General features: G+C 39.6%; 1 protein-coding gene across 7 annotated transcripts in view; it reads right to left on the reverse strand.

Moving 5' to 3' along the window:
* Nucleotides 1-18,783, reverse strand: part of POU2F1 (POU class 2 homeobox 1) — a 97,651-nt gene that overhangs the window by 50,107 nt on the left and 28,761 nt on the right. For 2 of the 7 annotated variants that reach the window (XM_028726826.2, XM_028726823.2), the window contains exon 1: nt 2,644-2,686. The exons of the other annotated variants lie outside the window; for them this stretch is intronic. In XM_028726826.2, coding sequence (XP_028582659.1) covers nt 2,644-2,671 — 28 coding nt within the window. In that variant the 5' untranslated portion in view covers nt 2,672-2,686. Of the gene's footprint in view, nt 1-2,643; nt 2,687-18,783 lie in introns of those variants that run through there. 7 annotated transcript variants of the gene reach the window in all.

Genomic DNA, 18,783 nt, shown 5'->3' on the forward strand with positions numbered 1-18,783 from the left:
TTGTCAGATTTCACCTGTTGAAACTAAATCACTGATGTTTACAGAAAAGCATTTAACAATGGAATTTGGCAGTGAAGAATACATTATTGCATTCTTTACAATTTAGCTGATGCTAGAGTTAAAACATATGCCAGAGGTTAGGGTAACAGTATGGATGTGAAAGTATTATTAAGAAGTGCTGCAAAAGAAATCCATTTGTCATATCCTATTTCTTAAAGACATTTGCACCAGTCAAGCCTCAGAAGCAGTAGGCAGGTAGGAAAGATTACTTCAGCAGCTACTGCTCCACCAACAATGCAGAATCTTTTCCTGTTGCATCATGCATGCAGTTATTTGCATAACAGGGAGTCATATCCCTGGATATTCCCCAGTATACAGCAGTTCTCCAACAGGAGAGCAAGGTTAATTTGAAGCTAATTAATTCCATTTCCTATACAATATCAGCTTCTTGATGATTACAACCTTGAAGAGTAATGAAGTAATCAATAGTTGTTGTTTTTTTTAAAATGAGTACATATGTGCAATCAACTCTTATTGAAAATACTTGCATTACAAATATGAAGGCTAAAAACCTCCGCAGTGCCACAGCACACAGTACAATTTCTTTTTAGAGTCCATTTGGCATCTTTCAAAAATGCTTTTTTCCATATCTGTCTGCTAAGAATTTCTACATAATAAGCATTGGTACATAACAACAGTATACTATGTTTAAAAACAGCAGCAATAATGAGCTGGTTTCACAAAGCTATACTGGAGCCTTTTGTAAGTTGTTGGATATATGTAAGGGATAGTCAGAAGTTCATAGAATTGTAGAGCTGGAAGGGACCATGAGGGTCATCTAGTCCAACCTCCTCCAGTGCAGGAATCTTTTGCCAATGTGGGACTCGAACCCAGAACTGTGAGATTAAAAGTCTGATTTATTGACTTGAGCTATCCCTGTTGTGACCATAGAAGGGTTATACTCCATGGGTTCATATTTAGAAGCAAAATAAATTTAATGCATCTTTTGTTATATCATTAAAGAAGGTATTGTTAAATATGCTAATCATGCTTCAAAACAAAATAAACATTTCATCCCATTGCCTAGGACAGCCTTCCCAACCTGGTTGCCATCCAGATATTTTGGACTACAGATCCCATCGGTCCCAGCCAGCGTGCAATATGTCAGCCTATCAAGAGTTTTTCACTACCACAAGATATAACGGCAACCTTTAGTTTAAGATGATATGAAGAGGAACTATACAAATTCATGGAAGACAGACTCATGAATTGCTATTAGTCACAACAGTGAAACTGAACCTCCATGACAGAGGCAGTATACCTGTGAATGTCATGTGCTAGGGACAAGCAGAAGAGGCTATTACTCTGATGATCTGCTTGTCAACATCCAAACACATGTGGTTGACAATTGCTAAGAACAAAATACTAGATTAGCTGGAACTTGATCTGATCCAGTAAATTAATTTCAATGATCTGCACCACACACACAAAAACACAAGGAATGGATTAGTGATGAAATGGACAAAATCTACTATCTACAAGTTAATTTGGCTAGTGGGTGTTCAAATAAATTTTCTCTTTAATTCTTATAGAGACTGCCATTTCCTCCTCCTTTCTTTCACAAGCAGCATAAGGCTTAATTTGTAACAATGACACTAAAACACTGCCATAATCTAAAGTACACACAGCAAACTGAAGCATAGATTGAAAGCACCAGGTGCAGTGCTGAGGTCACATCCTGATGAGTTTCTAGAATCTAGATTCATTCTTACTAGCATTTTAACAGATATCAAGGCCAGTCAGCATTAAAATTATCAGCATTTCAAAAGATATAGGGGGAGGGTGGACTTCTTAGAACTGATAAACCCTTTAAATTCAGCTACTGTTGTTCACACTAAGATGAAGGTGTCATTTGCTAGGATTCCTCCATACAGTATTGTTAAAAACGGCATATATGAAGGGAAAAGCTGTGTATCTTGAAGCAAAAATCACATTAAAGTAAGCGTAGTCTAAATCCTTAGATTATGATTTTTAAAATTCTAAGGCCTGATGATAAAGGATAAAATTTGCAAAACCTTAAAAACATATTTGCAAAATTAATTTAAAAGCATATTTTTCAACTGCCAGAACACTAGTAGCCATATGCAATACTTCTTGTAACGGTATCAGCAGTGATATTAGCAGTGCTTGCCTCCTATTAAACATTGAACAGTGTGGCTTTATATCACCTACACCCACACAAATATACCCAACTTAGAATGATCTGGTCAGGCCAGGAAGTTATGGCAGAAGACTCTCACCCCTATGCAGTTTTACATAAACAGACACATTAAATGAAGTTCCTATTTCTTTCCAAAATCAAATGCTTTTTAAGATTGAAATATCAAAGCTTCTGCATTAGACGACACTGAAACTGAAGGGCAACTCCATTCTATCCAAAAATAAAGAACAAGATTTTCCTGAACACAGAAAAAAAAATGAAGAACGGAGGAGGCACTTGCCACCACATCGCTGGTAGTCCTCACCCTTTCAAATAAATGCCTCCCTTAGTCTTGCATATGCGATTAAGCCACTGCATAGTCAATCCAACAACCACTATTTCCATATTACACGCTTGCAAGAGTCAGTTGAACTGGTACCCACCTAGAATGTAGTCGCTGCAGTCCAGCATTGCTGTGCAGTCCTCTGCAGATTCAGATAGTCCAAGGAAGGGGGGGGAGGATTTCTAAAATAAAAAACCTATACTACTACTTTTAACAGAAGAAAGGGAGGGGTAGGGATAGGAAATACAACTTCAGTTACACCATAGCAATCTTCAACTGAACAGAGAAACTTCAGTTGCTCTGTAGAGTTTTAGTCTCTCCTACTAGCTGTGTCTGACATTGTCAAGGCGACTGAAGCATGAAAAGTTCCCCTTTTTTTAATAAAATAGAAACAAAGATTGCAGCTGGCAGTTTCCATAATGAAGCTTAATCAGTATGCGCCTGATTAGGGCCTTATGCAAATCTCCCCTCGTTAAGCACAGCAGCCAGCACTTTGAAGTCCATGAACAATTCATTTGCAGAGTACACTGAAAGCGCTCCCTGCATAATTTAAATCATGATATAAATATTTATCAGCTCATTTGCATATTAATTGGCAGTGCATGAAGGGAAAAATTATCTCCCAAGTGCCAGCATAATAATTAGGGAACAAAATGAAATTTCTTCCAATAGCTTTGCTTCTCAGACCTAACTTGAGCACAGTACCATGGGGAAGTAGGGAGGGGAAAGAGGCAAGACAAAATTCTGTTAAAATGCCACTGAAATGACATATACAAATTAGAAACAACTCTACAGACTTAAGCACCTTTAATCTTATTCCTGCTGGCAACAATGACTTCAGTAATAAAGGAGATTTGGAAAAGCTTTCTACAGAATCCAAATAATCCCAAGAAAACAATTAGCAAGGTAGGAGCTGAACACAAACCTGTCTTAACTACTACTTGCACATTTACGTGATCTTTTCCAAATGTGTTATGCTATAATTTAACAGTCTCTCACACATAATTGTATACAAGGAGAAGCCACATAACTTTAGGCAGCATATAGCAATTCATGTTTGCTGTTTTGCAAAGGTAGTCCAACACTGGTAGATGTAACAAGTAATATTTGACCATTCTCACTCCCTGTACCTCTAATGAAGTTGCTGTTATCTAGAACTGCTGGCTCCTAATTTATATGTACCTGTATATGTACATAACATTAATTCCTAAATAAATAGTCTGACTTATTTATTATTGTATTTCTAAATAAACAGTCTTCCTAAATAAATAGTCTTTATAGTAAACTTTATTTTACAACTGTACTTCTTGAATCATCAGGGCTACTCAGAAACTCTTGTACAAAGATTGTATGAGTAATTTGAGACTCCGTGATTAGAAAGTAAATGTCAGAAGGGAAATTAATGGTCATGTGAAGACTTCTCCCCCACAAAAGGGCCCAACAAAATGATGAGGTAAACTCTTCTAAAGCTATCTGCTGCAATTTTTAAAAAGCATGGATCATTCAAAAGCAGAACAAGGGACTGGAATGTTACACATTGCATAATCTAGTTGCTCTTCAGAAATCAAAAGAGCAGTTGATTGTTGGTACTTAGTGGCTACTGGTGTGAAGGAAAGTCCCTTAAAAAAAAATAAAATTAAATGTTTTCTCATCCATAGTGAAAAATCATTGCATCTAGAAAGGAAGTTGTAACAGTTGAATTTCATAGATTCTAAAATTCATTTTAACTAGAAGGCAACAGAAAAAGAATTGTCTGCTAGCTCGAATCCAGCACACACCCAGTATTTTCTTGATTCTTATCGCCCATTACAATTTCCAAGTCACAATGCCGGAGAGATAGCAAAAGTCATAGCCAGCAGAATACTCAGAGGTGATATAGCAGACCTGTCAAAGTCTAGACTCAAAAAATCCTGTGGCTTTCTAGTTCACAATTTGCAGGGCCTACAAAATACGCTCAGTTTTCTACACGGGTTGCAGGATTCTGTTCATTACATGGGCCACTTTAATTGAAAAGAGGATATTTAATTGATTAAATACCACATAGTTTAAGCACAAGTAACAGAGAAAAGCTATGGATGCCTGTCACCACTTTAGGAGAGACATCAACTCTCCTCTCGATACAAGAAGGAAGGCATCTTTCAAAATGGTGTTTGCTGCTACATGTATGTTTGGTTGCCTTCTTTAAAATGCTTAATTCATATGCATATTTAATCAATTAAAACTTAAACCACCCAATACTTAACCACCCAATACTTAATAGTTTTAATCAGTGCGCTTGTGTGTGTGTGTGTGTGTGTATTTGTTGTTAAGTAGTGTCCAACTCTTTGTGACCCCATGGACAAGAGCAAGCCAGGCACTCCCTTCTTCAACTGCCTCCTGCAGTTTGGTCAAACTCATGTTGGTAGCTTCGAGAACTAATATATAAGGTGCTGGTATGAAGTTGTTACAGTAAGTGCCACACTTTTAACATTTGAGGGAGGAAAGGTGCCAGTACTGTGTACCCTTGAGTACACCCTCCCCCCAAAAGCACTGGTTTCAATCTCTAAAACACCATCCCAAAGTGCTTCCCCAATGCACACAGTCACCATATCAGACATCCTCGTCAGCAGTCCGCTGACCTGCTTTACAACATCCTTACAAGACGATCCAGGTACTACTACAGTGGTACCGCTGGTTATGTACTTAATTTGTTCTGGAGGTCCGTTCTTAACCTGAAACTGTTCTTAACCTGAAGCACCACTTTAGCTAATGGGGCCTCCCACTGTTGCCGCGCCACTGCTGCACGATTTCTGTTCTCATCCTGAAGCAAAGTTCTTAACCCGGGTACTATTTCTGGGTTAGCGGAGTCTGTAACCTGAAGCATATGTAACCTGAAGCGTATGTAACCCGAGGTACCACCGTACTACTGTTGGAACAATTTAAGAATATCTTGCATTACTGTAGATTGGCTTATAGTGTTCTTTGTGTTTCGTTGCAGATTGTTTATTCTTTTCAGTGATTTCTCCTTTATAGATTTGAGGCCAACAAGACCTGTCATAAAATTATCTTCTAACAAGTTATATAGCCTTTGAGAAGTGTTGCTTTTTGAGGAGGGGGAGTGGTCTTCCAGGTTTTAATCTCCTTGAACTTTCCTGTTAACAAAATTAAAATTCAACTTTTTGAGATAATGGTTTGAGGGTCAAAAACAAACAAGGGTGATAGAGAGCAACCTTCCTTTGTAATGCTGGAGATTTTGAATAGTTCTGAGCTGAAGTGATTCATAGGCACCACCACGGAGAAGGCTGTATAAAGTGCAATGACTTGAAAGAAAAGGGCACCCATTCGAAACTTCTAAACACTCACACAAGAAAAGCCATTCAACGCAATCAAATGCTTTCTATGTATCCAAAGCAAAAATACACAAGGGGTTTCTGCACATCTACTATGTATTATTCAATCTATACTTTCCTTGATTGGCTATTATATTTATCTCTCTTTTATAAACCTTGACTGGTCTGAGTTTGAAATAATATTATTGAGATGAGTTGCCATTAATTGCAGTAAATATTTTACAGTCAAGTTTCTAAATAAAAAGCTGAAGTTATGAAGGAACATCATTCAAATCCTTCTGGAATTACTATAATCCACGAAAAGAACCAGGAATAAGGGATTTTGTATAATATGTTGTTCTTGAATCTTTAAAAAAAAACACCAATCACTTCAGAGACCATCAGATCCTGGGGATTTGTGGGCTTTAAAACTGGCTATTGCTTGTTTAACCTCGTTCATCTGTATTTTACTGTCCATGTATTTCCTAGTCTTTCATGACAAAATATTACTGAAAGGCTTGTGGATGTTATTCATGAACCTTGGTCAAAAGGGAAGTAATGAACTTATAGAGATTTGAATAAATCAGATGCAGATGTTCTTGGAACTGCATTAGCACAGGAGTGTAGTCTGATATTTTCCAGGGTCCTATAACATCTAGCACTACTGTGCTAGCCTGGAGTTTGGTAGGCAACCATAAAGTATGAGGAATGATGGGCCAAAAAATGAAAGAGGCAAAATCAGAGGACCTGCAGTACAGCATTCTTAAACCATCCTCAACGCATGTTTCTTAATCAAAATGGCAAATGTGCACTGTACTAAAGCTTTGGCCTCCTTGTATGTTCTTCCCAGCAGATATTAAGCTGTGGAGCAACACCCCCCCCCCCCAAATAATCCAATACAGTACTGAATTTGAGCTGGTCTCCTAGCCCTTTGCGGACGCGGGTGGTGCTGTGGGTTAAACCACAGAGCCTAGGACTTGCCAATCAGCAGGTCGGCAGTTCAAATCCCCACAACGGGGTGAGCTCCTGTTGCTCAGTTCCTGCTCCTGCCAACCTAGCAGTTCGAAAGCACATCAAAGTGCAAGTAGATAAATAGGTACCCCTCCAGCGGGAAGGTAAATGGTGTTTCCGTGTGCTGCTCTGGTTAATCAGAAGCGGCTTAGTCATGCTGGCCACATGACCCGGAAGCTGTACGCCAGCTCCATCGGCCAATACAGCGAGATGAGCGCCACAACCCCAGAGTCGGTCACGACTGGACCTAATGGTCAGGGGTCCCTTTACCTTTACCCAGCCCTTTAAGATTCTAAAACATAACCGTTAGGTTGTGCCATTCCTGTATCATTTGTAATGACACAGCCATGTAACTACTGCCAGTATGTCCTGTTCACCAACCCTACAGATCAGCCTAGCTTCAACAAGTTCAGCATAAACAAAAACTTAAAACACAATCTATGAAACTTCCATGTTTCATAATACCTGGGTGCCATTCTAATGAACTTGCAGGTGTTAGACAACACAAACATATATTGGTAGAGGGGAGGCAACGTCAACTTGCATTCCTGTCATCAGCTAAGATCACCTCTTGAACAATTAAGCCATTGAGAGCCTGCAGCTCTTCAGATGAACAAGGATGTGTGAGACCAATTTTTAAATTTGAAATGTGTGATTTGGATTTTCAGTTTGCCAATATTTTGACTTCTTGTTTCTAGAAAAATCTTCAGGAGCTTGGTATTGGACCATTCCTGGTTTGCTCCTTTCCCGATCTCAAGTATTTTTGTGAAAATTTTACTTTAGTCAAAATGACAACTTTCACTTTCTTCAGAAATGCAAACAGCTTTGTTCCAATTGGAACAATGATATATTTTCTGTTGCCCCACACCTATTCTGCTAACCAAAGCCAGAAGCTTCACTGACACAAGCCCACAATAGATACAGTACTTGTGATGCAACTGCTTCCTAGCAATTCAGTACCACTTCAAACATTGTACTTTTCTAATAGCACACAGAAACATGCACACCAAGCATACAGTTTCAGCCATCTTCATGCTTCCCTATATAGTTCATAAAAATGAGCAAGTAAATGCCATTTCTGAAGCTCCCCTTACTGTTGCTCTCATATTTCTTCATCACACCAAATCTGGCAGAAATCTACTTCCCAGCTAAACCTCAAAGATGTCTACTTTCTCAATCTCGGGCAATTCTATTCTTTCTTTGAACTCATAATCTTTCTAAGTAAACAGTCTTTGCGCAAAAAGGGGGGGGGAAATCCATGTGAAGAAATCACTTTTTATTCTTAGGTAATGTTTTGTGTCAAATGAATGTATAAGGGAATTCACACTGTTGAATGTAAAGGGTTAATCGGCTATAACTATCTTGATTTACTGCTGTGAGCTGTGACAAACACAAAGTCTCAGAGGGAGCCTGCAGGTGGCTGCAATGTTCAGTTAACTGCCACTTTGTGGCAGATAGGCTCTGAGACTGAGGTTTCTGTTTTTATAGACAGACACTGTGGACTGAATATTTGCAAGTTCTAACTGGTTTAGTAAGTAGACATTCTGTCTCAACCTGCTGAACCAGAGTTGTGGCATGATGGAGGTGGTGAATTTCACCCAAATTTGAAATGACTGGTGGGAGGAAGACCCTGTTTGGACATAAATGGGAAGTCTCCAGCCTTGAGAGTGTAAGAGAAGCAGCAGAAGACGACAACAGAAGATTCAAGATTCAGCTGAGAAGAAGCTGCAGCCAGGTGGAGGACATTGAGGCTTAGAAGTTTTGGGATACGTGGGACAAACCAAGAGCTGAAATCATTGGCAGAAGCTGAGATCTGCTTGCATTCCAAGAGGCAACCTTCAAAAGAAATCTGAAGGCAAGAGTCAGTGGGGTTGCTGAGTGCCTGAAGTAAGAGATGTTGCTATACCTAGGCAAAGACTTCAGCAGAAATCAAGCTTGAGAGACTCCAGAGGCAAAAGGGCATAGGCAGTGAAAAGGGTCTAGTTGATGAGTGCAAACATGGGTGTGAGTGCTTTAGGAAAATTTAGGTTTAAATACGGGGGGGAAATGGAATAACTCAAAGTACTGTATCTTCTTTTAAAAAGAGTAATTTATTGTGTAATCATTCTGAGTTAAAGGAACAGTAAGTAAGTAAAATTCAATATACAGTAACCATACACACTAACATCACCATCGGTTCATAGTGTTATTTTAAAATAAACTGTAATTTATTTAGTTTTACACATTACGTGTAGTCTGTGCCATTTGCTTACCCACAGCTATGGTATGTAAACTGAGGTGTATAATTGACCTGGTATCTCTTTATACTATATTTGTCTTAGTCCATCATCACTTTGCTTTCACTGGCTGTTTCTCAAAGGCAGGGGCGAGGGGCAGGAAGAAAATGGAGCAGACTCATGTCTGTAGTAAATGATTTGTGGGAGTGGGGAGAAGGGTCTCTCTCTGTGTGTGAGTGAGAGTGTTTTTATGCTCTGGTGTGGGGGAGAGAAAAGAGAAATTGGGGAAGGGCTGGGTGGAGTTGGGGGTAGAGGTGGCATTTGGAGGAATGTGGGGTAGTAGTAGTAGTAGTAGTAGTAGTAGTAGTAGCAGTGGTAATTTTTTTAGTTATGCCCTGTCCATCTGGCTGGGTTCCCCTTCCAGCAGAATATAAAAACATAATAAAACATCAAACGTTCCCAATACAGGGCTGCCTTCAGATGTCTTCTAAACATTGTGTATTTCTTTATTGCCTTGACATCTGATGGGAGGGCGCTACCGACACGAAGGCCCTCTGCCTGGTTCCCTGGAGGAGGAGATTGTGAAGTTCTGTTGCATGAGTAGAAGTACACGGTGCTCATACAAGACACCTCTAGCTTTTACCCTAAACATTTATAAATTGTCAACTAGCCATCACCTGTCATTATCCATGTTATAACTTCAAACTAGGGTGGCTTACCATGTCATTTTTTTATTTTAAACATGTAAAAAATAAATATACAAAATATCAGGGGTATAATTACAAATAGTATCAAATCAAAGATGAATCCTTGTAACTATTCATGACTAATTTATTTTATAAATTCAGTAAGGAGGAAACAGTTTACTTCAAAAGTCTCTGATTTATTTGCCAACTCAAAAAATACATGTCTCCTGACACAAAACCCCACATATATTAAGTAAAATAGAAACATCACCACCCAACCCCAACCCCACTCATCTCCCCCCCACCTCTTTCCCCCTATTCTTCCTAATGCCTCAACAAATGAAACCGATTTGTGTTTTTTTTAAAAAAAATGTTACATGGAAAAAATTACGAGAGAGAGACATTGCACATACCTTTGTAAATCAAGAAAATCTTTAATAAAAATACATTAAAAAATACATGTCTCAATTAATTTGGACATGTTAGCTATCTTTCAAACATTTGCCACACCTTTTGAGAAGAGACAAGTAGATTGAATATTGTTGCCAAGTAAGTACATTCCTCCATTCTGAGTTTCTCCCAAGATTATTGGTTCGAACGTCTCTATATTGCTAGAAAAGTGATCTAGCACAGGACTAGTCATGTTAACACAAACTACCTAAGCATTCCACCCTATATTCAGTAGGTGTGGGGGTCTATGGAATGTATATACACCCTGCTCTCTGCCCAGTTCCAATTTAATTAAGCTTTGCAGCACACCTAGTGATTGACTTCCTAGGGTACTGAAGGGGGAAAGAACTATACAGGAAGCACTGAGCATCCTCCTGGGGTAAATTAAATGCATTAGCACCCATTAGCACTAGGAACCCCCAAGCTAAAAGGTTGCAGACAAGACTCCTTTTGCACTTCCCCTGCACTTTATCACTGACCACCCATAGTGGGAAAATGAAAATTCCACTATGTTCCACAGTGACCTTCCCCTCTATTGACTTAGGGAAAACTCTCCATGGCTTAACAAAAACTTTAACAGGAATCCAAAACTAGAAGTATGGTTCTGTTTGGGTCAATTTTTGCTTGAAGCCTTCACTTATTGCTAGATATCTGCTCCCCACTGTTTTTGTAATTTTTGAACTCAATTTTGCAAGGGCTCCAAGGGATCTCATTGTCTGTCAATGCCTGGGTTTTCCTATCATAGCCTTAACCCAGGAAACTAATACAACTCTTGTGCAATAGTTTGCATCAGACCCTTAAGAGTCTTTTTTAATTCCCATAATCTTGGAAAACTTAATAGCCATGCTTTGATCTCTGCCTTTTTTCTTTCTCATATCTATCATTCCAAGAAAGTTATCCACACTGAATGCTATTGTTTACATTTACATTTGGCTCTTTTGCAGAGCTACCAGGGCGGGGGGCATGCTAACCCAGGTGTTTTGCCCCGGAAGAAGCCTCCAGAGGGGCACCATTGAGGCTCCCAGCCTGTGTGTGTATGCAAATACGTTTGGGGGGGTTGTACCAAACTGGGTCACCTACAAACCCCACAATTTGAGTGGTATAATGCAGAATATTCTGAAAGACTGGATTTTTTTGTTCCTAAAGGGGGATAGAGCTGCTCTTGAACTGTTCCTGACTGCCTTGTGGGCAAAGGGGAGAAATGGAAATTTTGCTTTATCTGCAAAATTTCTGTCCTGGTGGATGTAGAAGAGTTTAGGCAACCACTCAGTAACATGTCCTCTCTTTTCACTGATTGATGGAGGGGATTATGAATGGTACAAAAAGGGCTGTCTCTGTCACCTTCTCTGTCTTTTCTTGGTTCCTAAGTTTGCACATTCAAGTTGGTGTATTAATATTTCAAAAAGTTGGGACCCTACCCTGTTCAGACTGGGTACCTAGAGAGTCTCTTCTTCTAGAGGAATAAATTCGTTAGAGAAGGATTCTCACTGTGGCCAGAAGTAGGCACAATCCCAGTGAGTAGACTGCTCTGCTGGAAGCAAAAATGTAAAAAGTACAGCGATGTTTATTCCTATTTTTCTGACCAAAACATACATAAAAGCTATAGCCACAGATATCTGCTATTAAATTTGGCAACCACTCTCTGAAATACACCAGGATATATTGAAGTCAGTGTAGCATAGTGGTTAGAATGCTTGTCTAGGACTGGGGAGATCCAGGTTTTTGTGAGGATAAAAAAGAGGAGGGTCAACGCGTGCTGCTCTGAGCTCAAAAGGTAGGTTATAAAGGAAATAATTAACATATAGGTTATGTAAACTCACCCTTCAAAACAGGTGATTAATTAATATTTTTAGAGATTACCTCAGATTAGACTGCTAAACTACAGTAAAAAAAAATTAAAAAACCTGCTCTTCTACCCCAAAAGGCTCTGAAGGCAGCTCACAATAAAAACAAAATGCAGGCAACACCTGTTTTAGGTGCAAGTGGTTTGTACGTGATCACGCAAAGCGCCAAACCCTGAAGTGACCTGGAGACGTAATAAAAAAATGTCACTAAATGGGCAGAGCAGGGTGTTTCAACTGCAAGCGATTTCACATATGTGCACAATGACCCAGAGCACAAGCCCCATGCAAATCAGTGCTTGCTTGTCCAAAATAACATTTAACACAATCAAAAGAAAACAGCAATTTCAGAACAAACAAACAAAAACCATTCACAATCAGAATATAGAATTATACATAATTTCAGTTGCAATTATGTAATTTGTAAACCAAATTTCAGTAGACTCTCTTGAAGTGGGACAGGAAATCTTACTATTTCACGCACTACAATTTTAGGGCATGTAGTTAACATGTTTTGATATAAAACGTGAATGTAGGAACTACATGTCTATCATACAGGTACACTCATCAGGGAGTCATGACTGGCAGCCATGACTGGCAGCCACTCCCTCTAAACTAGAGGGGGGAATCTCTAGATGCTGTTGGATCCCAGCTCCCATCAACCCCAGCCCACATAGCCACTGATCAGGAATAATAAGTTGTAGTCAAATGACATCTGGAGGACCATTCGTTTCCCACTGCTGTTTTAGGCAATGTTCAACAGTAAACCTGGGTTTGCCTCTGCATAATATGCAAAATGTCCTTGAGTAAACATTTTTAGTCATCACTGGGATCCCCACCTCCACCCTAAAAAAGCAAGAGCACAAACTCACTGACTTCCAGTATCATTGAGACGCAAGCTTCACAGAGAAATGAACTGGGATTAACAAGACTTCAGACACCTGACTGTGCTATGGACTAAATTCACATAGTTTAAATCTGCAGATTTAGCCTAATTTTAAAGCACAAAAATGAATCAGCTCTGTGTTATTCTTGTAAATCTGCACTGTATTCTAGCATATGATTGTATCTATTCCATTATTTGAATTTTAGAAGCTGTGAAGTCTCTTGAATTCTAAATGAAACTTTTTTGAAATAGCTATTTAGTCCCTACTCCTTTCATCACATGGTTTGAAGAAGAAAAAATGAGAGAAAATGACATGAATACTGTTACTTAGCAGTATGCTTTCTGCACTGTCAAGCAGTCACACTGGGAAAACACTAGTTGTATCCAGTTGAATTCCACTCAGAATAGATCTATTGAAATTAATGGACCTAAGTTAATCATGTACACTAATATGAATGAGTCTACTTTGAGTATATCTAACACTGCATATAATCCTATGTTTGTAACTGACCACAGCCAACTAAGTCCTGTTCTTTCTCCAGCTCTGCAGCACGAACAAGAACAACTCTTTAATCAGAATTCTTTCCCTGCTCTTGCTCTCCCCTCCTTGCTGCTGTGAGAATATGGCTGTCACATCCCAACTCCCCTAAAGCCAGAATAAGAATTTGCATATTATGCAAAACAGCTGTGCTAATCATGCAAATAAGGTGTGCTAAATTAGCATGCCTCGTTTGCATAATTCCCATCTGGTACTTCATCTCTGTTTTTACCAAATTCTAGAGGCAGAAAGGGGAGCTGTAATATAAGGTCTTCTTACCTGACCATTTTCAGCTGTCAGAAATGAGGTGCATTTTCTCCCCACTGCCCTACCACTCCACTACAAGAGCACAGCTATGCTAGAAAGTAAGTATGGGGTTTTCCCCTAGTGACCACACTTTAATAAAGTAGGGACAAAATTTATTGATGTTTAAGGTCCTATTCTCTCTCCAATTAACATTACATTCAATTTCAGAGATCAGGTAGAAGGGGTTCTGTTTTCCCCCCTAAGGAAATAGATTTCATCAGCAACTGCTTTTAAAAGGAAGAGAACTTTGACAAGGGGGTAGAGCGTGATGGCCTAGGCTGGCCAGGGTGCCACTAAGAACCCACTAAAATGAACAGTTAGCAATCCCATAGATGCAGCCACTACCCTGTGCACCAGGAGACTACCAACCTGGCACTCATGAAGGCCTTCTCTGGTGTCAGACAGGGGCCCCAGACTCTGAGCTTTCATTTAATAATAATGAAAGAAAGTCTAACGCTCTTAGAAATAAAGTTATTAAGCAAAATGTGCAGGTATCAGTCTATGTAATTTCTGTAAAATGAGTCATGATGGCTGCTCCTGCCTATTAGTGTTTTTAGCCAGTGAGAATTCACAGTACAATGGTTTACATTTCCATTCAGAAGAAACTCTGTGTTTAACAGGACTTACTCTCAGGTAAGTGGGTACAGTATGAAGCATAGGCTTAGGTTTAGGGGTGCAATAGGGAAAACAAGGTTGTCATACGTTTTATGGCTGCATCTCTACTATCAGGACCAGGAGGACATGCCAAGCACTGGGGGTAGGATGGGGATAAGCAGCAATGACTGTATCTCAGTTTTATACTACACATGCCTCCCACACCATCCATGTTGTGTTATGCCATCCCCTCCCATGAACACAATTTTGTGATTGGTATCCACAGCATTCTCTCTAAATCTGAAATGTGCCTACAATTCCCAAAAGTTCCACGTCCCTCTTGCTCTTGGGCTGAAGACTGGGATTTGGCTCAGAAGAATGTTGTTGAATCTGGCAGGGATAAAAAATAGCTCCAGAGGACCTATAACAAGGAAAACTTGCAGATCAACAAGTGCACACACTCTAAAGTTAGTGAGAGTCACATACTAGAGTTTGGTCTGTTAATGCAGACCCACTCTTGCAAATACTCTCCCAACAACCATCACAGAATAGACCATTCTGCACCATTTAAGGTTGGGTGTGTGTGTGAAAACAGAACTCTTAACTTTTCCTTGATTTGACTGGACTCTTATGCACTGCAAGTCATGAGACCCCATTATGCTCAAAAAACTGTAGTGCTGAGCTATACCAATTTTTTTTTTAAAGGCACAGTTAATATTCAATAATAGCCTTGAACTGGAACCCTGTGCTTCTCAAGTATCTCTCAATGTATTTAATTTGATTCACAGAAGCAATTACTCATACTAATAAAGAAGTGAAGGCTTTCTGGTACCTTTTCAAGAAGACCACCAGCTGCTTGCTAGAAAACTGCAGCACAGGAGCCCAGAAGTAAAGCATATGCTTTGTATGCAGAAGGTCCAGGGTCAATCTCTAGCATTTCCAGATAAGGCAGGAAAGAGATTTGCCTGAAACCCCCAAGACAGCTGCAACCAATGAGGGCAGACCACAAACAGCTGGGTGTACCACTGATCTGCCTCAGTTTAAGGGAAATCATATGTTGCTATGAGCAATACAGCAGGTACCTGCTTGTGAAGTGTCTCTTTTTATCACTCGTGATAGTTTTGAGAGTCAAAAATCCATGTATTTCCCTCCCCCCAGTGACCTAAGCAACTGTCTGGGAAAGGAACTGGTAAGACAGGAGGAGAATGTCAAGAGAAAAAATGGATATGATTCCTAGTAGAAGTAGGCAGTGCAACACCTGTTGATGCAAGCACATTGATTTTTGTCAAAATTCACTCACACTAATGAGATTGTAAGCAACAGCAGATACACCTGGGGAATGATGATAGTGGACTAGGTAGCCAAGTGCAAAGAGGGAACTGGATGGACTTAGAACTGTAATTCCAAGGTCCACAATAATTTGTTTTAAATGTCATCATTTCCTAGTTGTGAATGTCCAACAAGTAGCTTTGGAGTCTTATTTAAAAGGGATAGGTGGCATTTGCTGCTTAAGAATCTTTTTTTGTTTTGTTCATATATATCTTTTTGGGTGCATATATATTTTTTATATGCTGCTTTAAGGTTTTTTCCTACAATCAAGAGGTATATAAATTTTATGAAATAAATACAAAATTGACATCAGAAAACAAGCTGCAGTTCCTTAAACTACAAAAAGTATTGTTGTATAAACCTGTGGATACCACACAGCTTTTATTATTATTGTTTATTATTTTTATTTAACCTTCATTAACAGTGTACGGACAAAATTAACTTACAATATTTGTCTGAAGGTGCTGTATCCTACTCTAGTGTCACATGTGAAAAATTAAGGCTCTGCACTCTTTAAATTGGGGGGGATTATCGGGGGGGGGGGGGGTAGGGCAGACTGCCACACCCTTAGTATACAATCCTGGGCTCTTATGAGGGGTGGGTAGTCTGCTAGTTCTCAAGGACAGCAATATTAAAAACTGAATGTAATTTTCAAATATACATTCAACATCCAAACAAATAATCAAAATTGAAATCTGCTCCATTACCTGAGTAGCAGGAAGATCAAAACAGACCCAGCTGTACTGCCAGATTGCCTAAGAGGAAAAATATGAACAACCTAACAAATTGGCTATTTTTCTTGAAAAGACAAAACAGAACTGATAGTTGGACTGAACTGAAGAGCCCTTTAATTGAAAGAGGAAAATGGTCAGATAAGAGAACATCACACTGTCCTTTTCCAGGCTGCCATCAGTATGCTGGAAGAGCATATGTAAAATAATAGAATTGCAGAGTTGAAAGGGACCCATAGGGTCATCTAGTCAAACCCCATGCAATGCAACTATCTCAACATGTGGTCCATAACACCTGCTGGAAATTATACAGGCCAAATGCTAATATGGTGAACTGCATTTGCATCGTCAGGAGATATGCTATGCACAATATACATTTAAGCTACCCAGATTTGGGAATCCTGCATATGGAAAACCTAGCATGGAGTTATGCACTATGGGTTTTGAAATATTTGTGCTTTATTTCAGTATTTAATACTTTGTGGAAGAAAGTTCATAATTCTGTACATGTGTGAATCTCACATTGCAGAGAAATAAAATAATAAATACCTCAGGTTACATACGCTTCAGGTTACATACGCTTCAGGTTACAGACTCTGCTAACCCAGAAATAGTGCTTCAGCTTAAGAACTTTGCTTCAGGATGAGAACAGAAATCGGGCTCCGGTGGCGCAGCGGCAGCAGGAGGCGCCATTAGCTAAAGTGGTGCTTCAGGTTAAGTACGGACCTCCAGAACGAATTAAGTACTTAACCCAAGGTACCACTGTATTAGACATGGTTAACATTCTGGCTCTCAATATATGAGCAAGAATCTGTGAAAACAGCTCCACTGCTCTCCTTCACCAATACAGTGGTACCCCGCAAGACGAATGCCTCGCAAGACGAAAAACCCGCAAGACGAAAGGGTTTTCCGTCGCGGAGGCGCTTCACAAGACGAAGTTCCCTATGGGCTTGCTTCGCAAGACGAAAACGTCTTGCGAGTCTCGCCATTTCCCCCCCGCCCCCCCTTTTCAAAGCGGCTAAGCTGTTAATAGCCTTTTAACAGCTTAGCCGCTAAGCCCGCTAAGCCGCTAATAGCGCTAATCCGCTTAGCCGTCAATGGGGTTGCTTCGCAAGACGAAAAAACCACTAGAAGAAAAGAATCGCGGAACGGATTCTTTTCGTCTTGCGAGGCACCACTGTATCTGTGTTCAGACAAACATTACACTGGCTTACTAAGCAGCAATATACAAGCTTGTGGCACACACAAGCAGCCCTTTCACAATGCACCACAATTAAACTGTAGCTTCTCATTTTGTCTGAACCAAGAATCTACCATTACTAGCTTCAGAGCAAGCAAAGATCTGAAGCCAGCTTCAAAAAAAATAAAGGGGGGGGGAGATTTAAGAACTTGACTTGTTCAGAAACTGGTAACCAGGAGAAAAAGGGCTCTGTGCATGAGTAAAAATATCATGCACAGCTCCTCTTAATAAACCAAGGTAAAATAACCTGAAGTGGTCCATTCTTTCATAACCCTCCTACTGTTTGAAATGTAAGAGGTAAAAATGGAAGCTCTCCCTATGATTTCAACCTTTGCTTAATGCAAGATGAAATTTCTCAAGAACAAAAATCTGTTCAGCATTCTCCCTGCATAACATATCACTTTAATCAGACAATATATTATAGATGCAGTACAGTGCAATGAAATTTGCTGGATTGAGGTAATAAGAGACAACGATGCAAGAGAATTTGAAGTAGCATCAAGATTGAACCAACAACCCATTTCCAAAATATCTACAAAATTCCAAACGATGTGTGGGTCTGCCAAGAAGTCTGATGAATAAGAAAACAGCTTTTGTCGTCCAAACTGGCAGCCTCAAAATGACAAGCCTTTTCTGGCTGCCCACTGGCTAATCTAAGCTCCCCTTTTCTTCTTTTGAAATTTCCCCAACTTAAATTGAATGCAAATAAGCCAGGTGTGGTCCTTAGAACAGTAATCAGCAGCTAGTCCCTACTGAGTTCCCATAGCAACATGCACAGCTGGCAATGAAGCAGAGGTTGTATTTGCCTCAGATTGGTTAGAAAGTTTAAACACTTAGTGAATGAAATGCCAATTATGGCATCACACAAGGGTTTTTTAATTTTTTTTAAAGAAATCTGTACTTCCTTGTCTAATATAGAAAATAAAGCAAGAGGCATACCGCTGGACCTACTGCAGTTCACAGCCTGACAATGAAAAGCAATTATCTGTTGTTTGCAGAAGAGGAAACAGTCTGGTAGCAAGATAGTATGCACTACTTTTTGTAAAAATGAAGGGACAAAAGAAACGGGTTACATTTCATATGACCACAAACAACTCTATGCAA

This window comes from Podarcis muralis, chromosome 4 (genome assembly GCF_964188315.1).
Source record: "Podarcis muralis chromosome 4, rPodMur119.hap1.1, whole genome shotgun sequence".
Taxonomy (NCBI): domain Eukaryota; kingdom Metazoa; phylum Chordata; class Lepidosauria; order Squamata; family Lacertidae; genus Podarcis; species Podarcis muralis.